Consider the following 11,406-nt stretch of genomic DNA (forward strand, 5'->3'; position numbering starts at 1 on the left):
AGTCAGGGCCAGGGCCAGAGAGCCGGAGAGAGGAGCCCCCGACTAGAGCCCAGGTGAGCCTACCCTTCCTCCCTAGCCCAGCCCCAGCCTGGCCCAGCCTGGCCCAGTCTCCGTAACAACATCTCCCCGCAGCCCCCAGAGAGGTCTCCAGTCCTGCCCGATCCCCTCACCACCACATGCCCCTGCCCATCTCAGGGGCCCTGCAAGAGCTGGGAGACTTGTGACAGGAAGGCAGAGACCCCCACCCATCCCCCCCCAGACCCTCCCTCACATATCCAGAAAGGTACGCGCTATAGGGAGGGGGGGTAGCCAGCCAGAGAAGGGTCTCAGTTCTGAGGGAGGTACGGGAACTGGCACACACCCTCCTGGATACAGACACACGACTAGGGGACAGACACACAGGGTGGGGGCATCCAGACACACCAACGCACACTCGCTTGGGGGAAGCACGACATGGGATCAGACAGCCTCACCCTGAGATGTGGACAGACACAGATAGATGGACTGACCAGCCGTGAACTCGGGCCAGCATACCCCTGCCTGCTGCTGCCCGAGGCTTGATACCACTGCTGGGGGAGGGTGGCGTGCGTGCATCCCACGGGCAGCATGGAGGGGGCTGTGGCTCCCCAAAAATCCTGTCGCTAAGAGACAGTGCCAGTGCTGCCAAGAAGTGTGAGAACAGGGGAGGTGGGGAGGGAAGCGGGAGTTGTCATAGAGGGAGCCCCTGCCAGGAACCTGGAAGAGCTTTCAGCTGGGGGGGGTGGAGGGGGACAGGGCTCTGTCTCTGACTCTCCAAGCCCATCACCCCTCCCTTGCCGCAAGTCACCCAGAAGATGAGCAGGGGGAGGTGGATAGGGACAGCCACGCAGGGCGTCTTACAACCTGCCTCCTCCTGCCCACTGCAGACTCCATTCCTGAGGCCCATCCCCTTTAGACTTCCAGGGGCTCCTCCACTGATGTCCCCACCCCCTTGCCCCAGTTCAGTTCCCTCGTGCCAAGACTGAGTGCAGTGCTGGCTCAAACATCAGTCGGGAAATAGCAGAAGGTGCTGAGGTAGCAGAAAGCATGGATCAATCGATGGCCTAGGAGCCAAGACTGCCAGGAACCCCCACCCCCACCCCCCGGCCCTCTCCAGCCCCATCCATGCTTAGTAGGTCAGCAGAGGTGACAGAGGCATGGGGCTGTGCAAGAGTGGGAAGCTCAGGTCCTCCGCCCTCCCTGTCCACAGCTCCAGAGAAGCTAAGCTGAGGGCAGGGGTGGGGGTGGGTAGGGGGCAAGCAGGAGATCCATGAGATCCCGGGGCCTCAGGAAGCAGGACGGGGGGCGGGGGGGGAGGGGAGGGAGGTGTGGGGCCCAGGTTTCCAGAAGACAGACCCCTCCCCTGGCAGATGTTCCCTTTCCAGTGTCCAGGCCATCTGCTCTGTCCCCACAGTGACATGTCGGACCCTGAGATGGGATGGGTGCCTGAGCCCCCAGCCATGACGCTGGGGGCCTCGCGGGTGGAGCTGCGGGTGTCCTGCCATGGCCTCTTGGACCGAGACACACTCACCAAGCCCCACCCCTGCGTGCTGCTCAAGCTCTACTCTGATGAGCAGTGGGTGGAGGTGAGAATGGGCTGGGTCTTATCTTAACTAACCTCCTGGCCTGGGAAGGAGGGGGGCTGGGAAGGGGCAAGGAAAGCCTCACAGGACAATGTAAGGACCCCAAGGGGCCTATTCTAGGCTGTGGGGGTAGCCTGGGAGACAGGTGTGTCATCGTTACGAACATAAGCCATTTTAGAGCCACGGAGCCCCATAGGGTCCTGGGACCGGCCCACGCAGTGGCACAGCTCCCAAAGGCCTTATCAGAGCCTCAGAGGACGGATGGTCCAGTGGGCTGGCAGCACCCTGAGCTTGCGGGTCAGCCTAACCAGGGAAGAGCTAATCCCTGGGGATACGGGAGCCCGAGGAAAGCTGGCATGAGCAGGGTGGTCCAGGGCAGGGAAAAGTAGCCTGCGTTCCCAGAGGGCCCTCACCCCCTGCCGCAGGTGGAGCGCACAGAGGTGCTACGCTCCTGCTCCAGCCCTGTCTTCTCCCGGGTGCTGGCCCTTGAGTACTTTTTTGAGGAGAAGCAGCCCCTGCAGTTCCACGTGTTTGACGCTGAGGACGGAGCCACCAGCCCCCGCAATGACACCTTCCTCGGCTCTACAGAATGCACCTTGGGCCAGGTTTGCATTCCCATCCACCCCAACCCCTTCAGCTTCTGCCTCTGAAAGCTGAAATAACAGAGAATAAGCTCTGGAGTGAGTTCAGTCTGGACTTGGACCCCAATCCACCATTCACTGGCTGTGCAGCCTTAGGCAAGATGTTTAACCTCTCTGAGTCTTAGTTCCTCATCTAAACATGGGAGCACGCGCCTACCTCTTAAGGTTGCTGTGGAAATTAAATCCAACCCTAGCCCAAGTACAGCCCCTGTGAGCACTCTAAGGCCCCTTATTACTCTGTCCCTTGTTCCCTGGCCAAAGCAGGTGGGGGTGTCACAGCTGGGTCTCGCTGCACCTCCATCTCCAGATTGTGTCACAAACCAAGGTGACTAAGCCACTGCTGCTGAAGAATGGGAAGACTGCGGGCAAGTCCACCATCACGGTAGGCAAGATCATCTATACTGACCCTTGGGCATGGCATTCAATGCCCCTGCATGGACATCCATGGTGACATCATGCCCAGGACTGGCTCCCACCTAAGGGAAAGGGCATAAGGTGACCCTTTGGGTGATAGGGGGGAATCCTGCACTTGTTTCCCCCTTGCAGATTGTGGCCGAGGAGGTATCTGGCACCAATGACTATGTGCAACTCACCTTCAGAGCCCACAAGCTGGACAACAAGGTTGGAACTGAGTCCAGGCCCCATTCTTCCCTGTTAGAGAGCCGAGGTCCCCCCACTCAAGATGAATCAGGGCTGCTCCCTTCTCACTGTTAGCCCCCTCTCCTCGCAGACCTGACCAGGCTCATGGGTCCCTTCCTCTGTCCAGGATCTGTTCAGCAAATCTGACCCTTTCATGGAGATCTATAAGACCAACGGTGACCAGAGTGACCAGCTCGTCTGGAGGACTGAGGTTAGTGCCTGGAGCTGTGGGGAAGGAGGGAGGAAGAGCAGAGCAGGGAAGCCTAGAGGGGAGGTGACCAGCTCTCGGATGCCTCTCCAAGGTGGTGAAGAACAACCTGAATCCCAGCTGGGAGCCATTCCGCCTGTCCCTGCACTCCCTCTGCAGCTGTGACATCCACCGGCCTCTCAAGGTGAGGCCCCCACCAAGCAAGGGCAGCCTATTGGAGCATCTAGCCTCTGCCTGAGACATTCCCCCTGAGTGTGTCAAGCCCCTTCCCCTCCCCCATGGGATAAGCCCTTCCCACGGTGGAGTAAAGACCCAGTCACAGCTCAGTGTTCTTACAATGTGTGCCTTTTATCAAGGCCAGAGTCCCTGCCAGATTGAGCCAAAGAATAAAGTTCAGCAGGTAGCCTCTTTGGGTAGCTTAAGGACATCCGTTTGGACCTAGAGACTATTAGCCTCCTACCTCCTGAAGTCCCTCCCCTGCCCCCAGAAACCACTGCAAAGCAACCCTAGCCCTCTCCCCTCTCCCCTCCCCTCCTTGCCTTCTCAGTTCCTGGTGTATGACTATGACTCGAGCGGGAAGCACGACTTCATCGGCGAGTTCACCAGCACATTCCAGGAAATGCAGGAAGGAACAGCAAACCCTGGGCAGGAGGTGCCACAAACACCCCAGCTCCCAGAACCCCACCCGGATCCCTGGGAGAATTCTGAGGGTGCTGAAGAGCCCAGTATACGTAATAGGAGGAGAGGGTAGAAAGTACTTATGCTCGGTCTAAGGACTGAGCCATGGGGGTCTTGCTCTGGGAGGCTCTCCTGAAAGGGAGACCAGGGGTTGCCTGATGGAATTGTGACTCTAGACTTGTGGGGTGTGTGGGGTCTAGATGCAGTGGGACTGTATCAACCCCAAGTACCGGGACAAGAAGAAGAACTACAAGAGCTCGGGGACCGTGGTCCTGGCCCAGTGCACGGTAAATTCCGGTGCCTGCCTCCTCCAGCTGGCTGCTCAGATTCAACCCGGCCCTTGTTTCAAAGACCAATGCCTCCTCCTCTGGGACCTGAGAAGGCTTGCCCTATCCCACCGGGAACTTCAACCTCAAAAACTCTTGTCCCTTCCACTTCCCCCCAGAGAGGCCTCCCCCCAAACCTCAGCTCCCTCCTCAAAGGACCATCTTGCCACTTTACCTCTTCCCCCTCCTGCTAGGTGGAGAAGGTGCACACCTTCCTGGATTATATCATGGGCGGCTGCCAGATCAGCTTCACGGTAAAGGCCCAGGGGACGGGGACACAGGCAAGAGGAAAGGGCTAAGCACATCATGAACAGAAGGAACCCCAAATCCCCGCTGCCCCTGCTGGGGCCTCTCATGAGACTTAGCATTGTCATCCTGTAGCCCTCACCCCACTCCATGATGAGGCTACCTGTGGGCTTGACTGCACTTACCCGGGTCCTCCCCTACGGACCCTAGCTCTGGGCTAGCCTCTGTTAGCTCTCGTAGATGCACTGTGACCCTTTTCCCACCTCCACTAGGTGGCCATCGACTTCACGGCCTCCAATGGGGACCCAAGGAGCAGTCAGTCCCTACACTGCCTCAGCCCCCGTCAGCCCAACCACTACCTGCAGGCCCTGCGTGCAGTGGGAGGCATCTGCCAAGACTATGACAGGTGGGAGGCGGGGGGAGGCTGGGGAGAGGGGAGGCGGGCAGGGAGGCCTTGCCCAATGCCCTCCCCCTTTTCTTCTCCCCAGTGATAAGCGGTTTCCAGCATTTGGCTTTGGGGCTCGAATCCCCCCCAACTTCGAGGTAGGCTGGATTTGAGAAGAAGGGAGGATTTGGTGGGAGAGTCAGAAAGGAAGGAAAGGCATCTTCTCGCTGCCCTCACCTTACTCTCACAGGTGTCCCATGACTTTGCTATCAACTTTGACCCGGAAAACCCTGAATGTGAAGGTAAAGAGGGGAGATTTTCACCTGCCCCACCTCCCCCCATACAGCGTGCACAGCCTGTACACCTCATGCAGGGGCACAGACGCCATCCTCATGGGCCACCCCCCTGCCCTTTGGCGCACTCAGCTCCTGTCTTCCTTTGGGACTCCCAGTTCCTGACCCAGCAACTGCCTACCCTCCTCTCCCAGAGCCTGGACCATCCAACTCTCCTGCTTAGTGAGGAGCTTAAGGGGCCAGGCAGTCCTTAGACAGGGAAGGACCTCCTTGGTTGAAGGGGTGTCAGGAAGGGCTCCCTGCTAATCTCTGCTGGCCTCACCTCCTGGCCTACAGAGATCTCGGGAGTCATCGCCTCCTACCGCCGGTGCCTACCCCAGATCCAGCTCTATGGCCCCACCAACGTGGCCCCCATCATCAACCGCGTGGCCGAGCCCGCTCAGCGAGAGCAGAGCACCGGCCAAGCCACGGTGAGGAGAAGAAGCAGGCAACCAGGCGCTGCCCCACTGGGGGGTCCTCTGGTGGACTCAGGGCCAGGGCCAGGGCCCGGGCTTGGGGCGGGTGCCAAGGCCCTTGCACACAGAGCCTACCCTTCCTCCCCTCTGCCTGCTTTCAGAAGTACTCGGTGCTGCTGGTGCTCACGGACGGAGTGGTGAGCGACATGGCCGAGACACGCACAGCTATCGTGCGTGCCTCCCGCCTACCCATGTCCATCATCATCGTGGGTGTGGGCAACGCGGACTTCTCAGACATGCGGCTGCTGGATGGCGACGACGGTCCTTTGCGCTGCCCCCGAGGGGTGCCCGCGGCCCGCGACATCGTCCAGTTCGTGCCCTTTCGGGACTTCAAGGATGTGAGTGCCTGGTGCCCCCCACTGGCCGAAGGACGCCTCAGCCCCTCAGGCCCTCAAATCCGACCAGCCTCTCCCACACCGGGTTGAAGGCTTCCAAATAAGGCCGGAGGCCAGCTGGCCACCCCGAAGCTCCGCCCCTCCCCTGAGCCCTCCCCCCGACCTCCGGCCTCTAACCACGTCCCCGCCCCTACTCCCAGGCCGCACCCTCTGCGCTTGCTAAGTGTGTCCTGGCTGAGGTGCCCAGACAGGTGGTGGAATACTACGCCAGCCAGGGCATCAGCCCAGGGGCTCCCAGGCCTTGCACACCGGCCACGACCCCCAGCCCTAGCCCGTGACTGCTTCCCACTGGACCGACACTCCCTCAGCCTCTCAGTGAGTCCTGGGAGCCCAAAGGGGTGGACAGGGGTGCAAGGTGGTGTTTGGTGGAGCTCATCTGGGCTCAGCGTTGTGTAGAGGAAGGTGCTTATGACTATTCCACCCTGTCCCAGGTGCCTGTCCTGACCCTTGTGATTCAAGTGACCAGTGCCTGTCCCTCTTGGACCAGCTGTGCCCCCTCGGTCCTGGAAGCGCGTGGTGAGCTCTGCTCTATCTCTCCAGGCCCCATACCCCTCAGCCTTGTGACTTTCTTCAGTGATCCTGACTTTCTGGTCGTTAATAAAGGGAACCACTCCTAGCACCTCAGCCTCTATCCATCATGCCTCAGATGCCCAACACCAACCCATCCATACACACCATTAAGAAATGAGGACCAGCACCTTTCAGAATCTGAGCCAGAGCTCCCAGGCAGTCTGGTATCTCAGCTATCTCAGCACACACCCCAACTGTGTGCCAGTGGGATGTGATGAGCCTCTACCCTCACCTCCCAACCCCAGGGGGCCCAGCACCATGGAGGTTAATTACCAGAGATGGGGGGGTTTAATAAGGGGCTGTCAAAGGGGCAGGTTGATGCCCTCTTACAGCTGTCTCCAGAGAAGCCCAGCTGAGTCCCCCACAAGCTAAACTCCAGCCCCCACACAGCTGTGGGGCGGGCCCAGAAGGGGTGTTGGGGTAGACTGAAGGAGGGCAGCAGGTCTGTTAATGAATTATGAATATAAAGGGAGCATCTTAGGTCCGTGCAGACTGGTTTTCCTGGGCATGTGAATGTGTGTGCAATGTGTGTGCTCATGCACTGCACATCCCTGCCTCTTCATGAGTGTAGTCTTAAAGGTTCAGGAAGTCAGGCTGTGTACTCTTAATAACATTAACAACAGCAGTGAAACATTATTGTTTGGCATGTGTTAAACTTTGTGCTACGAGCTTTAAATGTATTCACTCTCACAAATCAAGTGACGCTCCATTTAAATTCACCCATCATCAAAGAACTGGTGGGCCTCGAACTTGAGCCCAAACCCATCTGTGCCCATACCCTTAATCACTAGTGTGCAGCTTCTGTGAGGTGTATCCATGTGAGCCTCATCTTGAGACCCAGGTGTATGTATACGTAGGCTGATTGTGTGTACGGGGGTAGGTGCCTGTGCATGGTGTCTCTCTCTGCCCATGTGTGTGCTGTGCAGGAACTCAGCCAGTGAAGGAAGGTGTGCAAGAGCAGGGTGGGGTCTGGACTGCAGCTCCAGAGAACAGGCAAGGCACTTGTGATATCCAGAATAAGAGAAGAAAAGATGGGACCCTGGAGGGACCCTCCCTGACCCAGCCTCTTCCTTCAATGATGCATGTGGAAGGAGATGAAGGAGGAGAGGCTCTGTGAGCCACTCAGAGAGAGGAGCCAGAGCCAGAGAGGGTGGCCAGTGGCCAGTGGTGGAGAAGGAGAGGAGAAGAGAAAGAATCCTGGGGGAGATGGAGGAGATGCCTCCCATTGCAGGCTCCTGAGTGGAAGAGGGATGAGTTGGGCTAGAGGAGGGGGAGGAGAGAACAAGAGCTGTGATGGGAAGAGACAGCTGGGGAGGGGGTGGATAGAGGGGGCAGAAAGGAAGAGAGACATATGGGAGCCTCTTCCCCACCCTCGACTGCTTCTCCCTATTTATTATGTCCCTTAGAGGACCTACGACAATGGCTGGTGAGGTAGCTGCTCCCAGCTCAATGCCTCTGCTCTGCCCAGAGCCCCCGCCTACTCTCTCTGTAGGCAGATGAACCAAAGGGCTGGGTAACCATGGCAACTGTGGGACCTCAGGATAGCCATAGGCAGGCCTGGCCCAGTCACTGATGCTGCTCGGCTTCTGTGCAGTGGCGGTGGGAAGAGGAGACTCCATCTGGCCCAATCCCCACCCTTCCGCCCCATTTTCATTGGGCCTCTAGAACTGAGACATAGCACGCGTGCGCGCATGCACACACACACACACACACACACACACACACACACCCCAGGAGCAAGGCTAAAGAATGAACACTTCTTAAATTGCAAGAACATCCAGCCAATAGTGTAAAGTTCTGCCTGAACTTCAAGTTTAATTCATAAAAACTGCATTCTTTCAGCATCTTGTCATGCTGGGCAAAGGCTCACCTCAGCCCTCAGCAAGGCAGGAGGTAACAAGGGTACCCTATGCAGGTGTGGAGGCCAAGGCAGCTTGGAGAGAGCAGCAGAGGACCAGTGCACGAGCTCACTGCCTAGGCTGCTTTCAGGAAGCAGGAGCAGGACAGGAAGTCCCTTTGGTGAAGGGTATCTTGGGGGGGTTCTTGGAAAGACTCTTGGGGCTCCCACACCAAGGAGATGCCAGAACTGGAAAGGTGTCAGAAGTCATCCAATCCAGGATCAGATGAGGTAACCAAAACCCAGGGAGCAAGTGATTTTCTCAAGATGACAGAGGTACCCTGTGGCAGAGCTGGGACCAGCACTCAGGTCTCCACACTCCTGCCCAAAATTCTCACCCAGTCCACGCCAACCACCCCTACTGTTCCTCAAGCCTTTGCTGCTCTGAGCCCTGGAGGCCACTGGATGGGATAGGATGAAAGCCTCATGGATAGAGTTCCTAGTCTCTGTCTTGCTGTTGGTGATTGAAATCTTGAAATATGCAGTAGTCCTAGCATGAGGTGTTTACAAGCCTCAGAATGAAAATACTGCTTCATTGCTAATTACCACCTTAATGCGCTACAGGTTGAAAACCTTGAATTAAAATCTAAACTGAGGGGGAAGTTACACCACTCCCTCGCCTCCCATACACTGTCACCCAGCTATCATCCACGCCTCCCCTACCCCGCCGCCCCACCCAGGCAGTGCCCGGCACTGTCTCCTCCAGATCTCAGTGTCCTGGTCATGTGAGGTGGAACAGGAGGTGGGGGGCTGTGTACGCTGCCTGCCTGCGGAGACCTCTTTCCCAGAAAATGACCGGCATCTAACCTCGGGGCATGCCTTGGGCAGTCCAGGAAATTTGGGGGATATTTATGTAGTCATTTAACGGAGTGTCTGGCACCAGAAGGCGCTCAGTAACCATCTAGTGAATGGTAAAGTGGCCTCCTGGGTGGTGCCCCCCACCCACCTACTACACCACACGGCCGCCCCTAGCGACTCAGAGGAAGAAGTGGGCGTGGTCCCCGGCCCCGGGGCCGCTCGAGGTCAGCCGGTCACAGCGAGCCTTGTAGAGGTCGCGCTCCCTGGCCAGGCGGGCCACCTCGGCCCGCAGCGCGTCCAGCTGGGCGGCCAGGCGGGCGCGCTCAGCCTCTAGCCCCCGCCGCTGCTGCAGCCGCTTGGAGCGGCAGGCCTGCGCGTAACCGCGGTTCTTCAGCGTGCGGCGCCTCTGCTTCAGCCTCAGCGCCTCGTCGCGCCCGCAGCCCCGCAGCTGCCGGTTTAGCTCCCGCACAGACATCGACACCAGCGCCGCGTCCGAAAACCGCTCCGCCAGCTGTAGACGGAGAGCGCAGAGAGCGGGGTCAGCGCCGGGTCCGGCCCGGCCCCACTCTTAGGTCGCGAGCGGGACTACCCCGCCCTCGGGAAGGCTCCGCCCCGGGCCCCCACCTTTACCTGCTGTTCGCCCTTCCACAGAATCCACCCCGCAGTCCAGACCCCGCCCCAGATCCCAACAAGCCCCTCCTCCCCGAGGGGCACGCTCCCGCCCCTCGCTGCAGGCCCCGCCTCTCACGGTCCCACGGGCGACTCACCCGCCTGAAACCCGCGCGGTCTCTGCGCGGCCCTTAGCATCCTGCTCCAGGCTCCCTGGATGTCCGGCGGACACACGCCCAGACAGACCCCACCCCGCCAATGCACCTTGCTCCCCTGTCCTAACGGCCGCAACCCTGTGACCCTCAAAGGATTTGGATTACATCCTAATGCGCTCAACACCTCCATCTGTGTCTATAATTAATAGGATGAGTTCCAATCCTTCCTGCGAAGGTTGGGGGCTGGGGAAGCACGATGCCTTCCTTGAAAAGGCCAACCTCATTCCCCGTGCCGCTATCTCAACTCCACTCCATTCTAAGCACAACCCCTTCCCTAGTTTCCATAGACAGAGTAATTTGAGTAATTTGCCTCCCCGTAATCAACGGCTCCCCTTTAATTCTCAACTCTCCCCTTTTGGTCTTCCTCTAACCTTATCTTCTCCCTCTTCCTCCTGGTTTAGACTACTCATTTCTCTCCATTTGGGAAAAAGAGAAGGGGCAGAAAATAGTTTTTTCCCTCTGATTTCTTTCAAGGGCCTTTGTCTTCTCCTGCCCTCGGTCTTTTGCCCAATCCTTAACCCTCTCCGGGAACTCTCCGTCCTCTCTTGGGTTGTCCTCCCTCACCCTGCCTCCCCTTAGACCAACTCACTGATCACTCACCTGGGCATGCTGGGCTCCTGTCTCTTCCGGGCTCCCTGGGTAGTAGCTGTGGGGACCCTCAATAGGGACTGGCCCTTGACCCTGCAGCAGCTCAACAGCCTCCTCAGGACTCAGGCCCAGTGCCTCCCCAGCCCCCAGCTGCTGCTGTAAGGTGGCCAGCCAGTACAGCTCCTCCAGGCCTGGCCGAGGGACCTCGGTGGCCCCCACCATGCCTGGATCACTGAAGGTGGGTGAAGGAGGCACTGAGCTGTAGGGTGTGGAGCCCAGTGAGGCTGTTGGAGGGCCAGATCGCCCCTCAGAGGGTTCTCGCTTTACCTCAAATTTCATCAAGTCAAAGTCATTGACATATTCCATAGCCAGGGGGCTGGGAGGCAGTGCCATTCTGGGGCTGGATTGGGAGGGGTGCACCTGCAAAAAAAGAGGAAAGGTTGGGAGCACCTGGAGGCTGCCTGCCAGCCTCCTTATGAGAACCTCCTTCTTCCAAAGTCCAAGTGCCCTGGAGAGCCAGAGTTCTAGAAAGCAGGGGCAATGGTGCAACACTGTTCCCTAAATAAATAGTCACCTCCAGACGGGGGCAACTTTTCAGGTGGCAGGGGCTCCGGCAACCAGCTTAAAGGCCTGATTGAAGGAAAAGAAAGCACATAGTCTGGCCCCACGGCTGCCTCTGGAGCTGTGAAAAACAAGAGGAATATGGCAGTGCTCCCAACTCTAGTGCTAGGACAGACTGAGAGGCTCTGTCATCTCAAGAGACATCATTTCATTTCCAAGCAATCAAAAATTTTTGCTTAAT

General features: G+C 58.3%; 2 protein-coding genes across 3 annotated transcripts; one reads left to right on the plus strand and one right to left on the minus strand.

Annotated features, from left to right (window-relative positions):
- CPNE6 (copine 6) lies at positions 1-6,551 on the plus strand. The gene is made up of 17 exons (XM_039254741.1): positions 1-53; positions 1,433-1,604; positions 2,027-2,206; positions 2,550-2,624; positions 2,789-2,863; positions 3,009-3,092; positions 3,184-3,273; positions 3,637-3,741; positions 3,968-4,054; positions 4,288-4,347; positions 4,612-4,745; positions 4,828-4,882; positions 4,975-5,026; positions 5,354-5,487; positions 5,634-5,870; positions 6,068-6,242; positions 6,359-6,551. Exons 2-16 carry the CDS (start codon positions 1,437-1,439, stop codon positions 6,203-6,205), a joined length of 1,674 nt encoding a protein of 557 aa, XP_039110672.1. The 5' UTR covers positions 1-53; positions 1,433-1,436; the 3' UTR covers positions 6,206-6,242; positions 6,359-6,551.
- Positions 6,552-9,370: 2,819 nt separating this feature from the next.
- Positions 9,371-10,997, minus strand: NRL (neural retina leucine zipper). 2 transcript variants are annotated; one of them, XM_039254658.1, is made up of 2 exons: positions 10,932-10,997; positions 9,371-9,703 (listed from the first exon to the last, which is right to left on the minus strand). In XM_039254658.1, exons 1-2 carry the CDS (start codon positions 10,995-10,997, stop codon positions 9,371-9,373), a joined length of 399 nt encoding a protein of 132 aa, XP_039110589.1. The 2 variants fall into 2 exon arrangements, with proteins under 2 accessions (XP_039110589.1, XP_039110588.1); XM_039254657.1 differs by having other exon boundaries at positions 10,617-10,997.
- Positions 10,998-11,406: the final 409 nt, after the last annotated feature.

This window comes from Hyaena hyaena, unplaced genomic scaffold (assembly GCF_003009895.1).
Source record: "Hyaena hyaena isolate Hyena2069 unplaced genomic scaffold, ASM300989v1 scaffold_497, whole genome shotgun sequence".
In the NCBI taxonomy this organism is placed as follows: domain Eukaryota; kingdom Metazoa; phylum Chordata; class Mammalia; order Carnivora; family Hyaenidae; genus Hyaena; species Hyaena hyaena.

Bases quoted from the DNA above. Each gene is read 5' to 3' on its own strand.
- CPNE6 (XM_039254741.1), top strand. From the start codon at position 1,437: ATGTCGGACCCTGAGATGGGATGGGTGCCTGAGCCCCCAGCCATGACG. The intron at 2,625-2,788 runs GTAGGCAAGATC...TCCCCCTTGCAG, and splicing joins CGGGCAAGTCCACCATCACG to ATTGTGGCCGAGGAGGTATC. The intron at 4,746-4,827 runs GTGGGAGGCGGG...TCTTCTCCCCAG, and splicing joins ATCTGCCAAGACTATGACAG to TGATAAGCGGTTTCCAGCAT.
- NRL (XM_039254657.1), bottom strand. From the start codon at position 10,997: ATGGCACTGCCTCCCAGCCCCCTGGCTATGGAATATGTCAATGACTTT. The intron at 9,704-10,616 runs GTGAGTGATCAG...CTCCGTCTACAG, and splicing joins CAGGAGCCCAGCATGCCCAG to CTGGCGGAGCGGTTTTCGGA.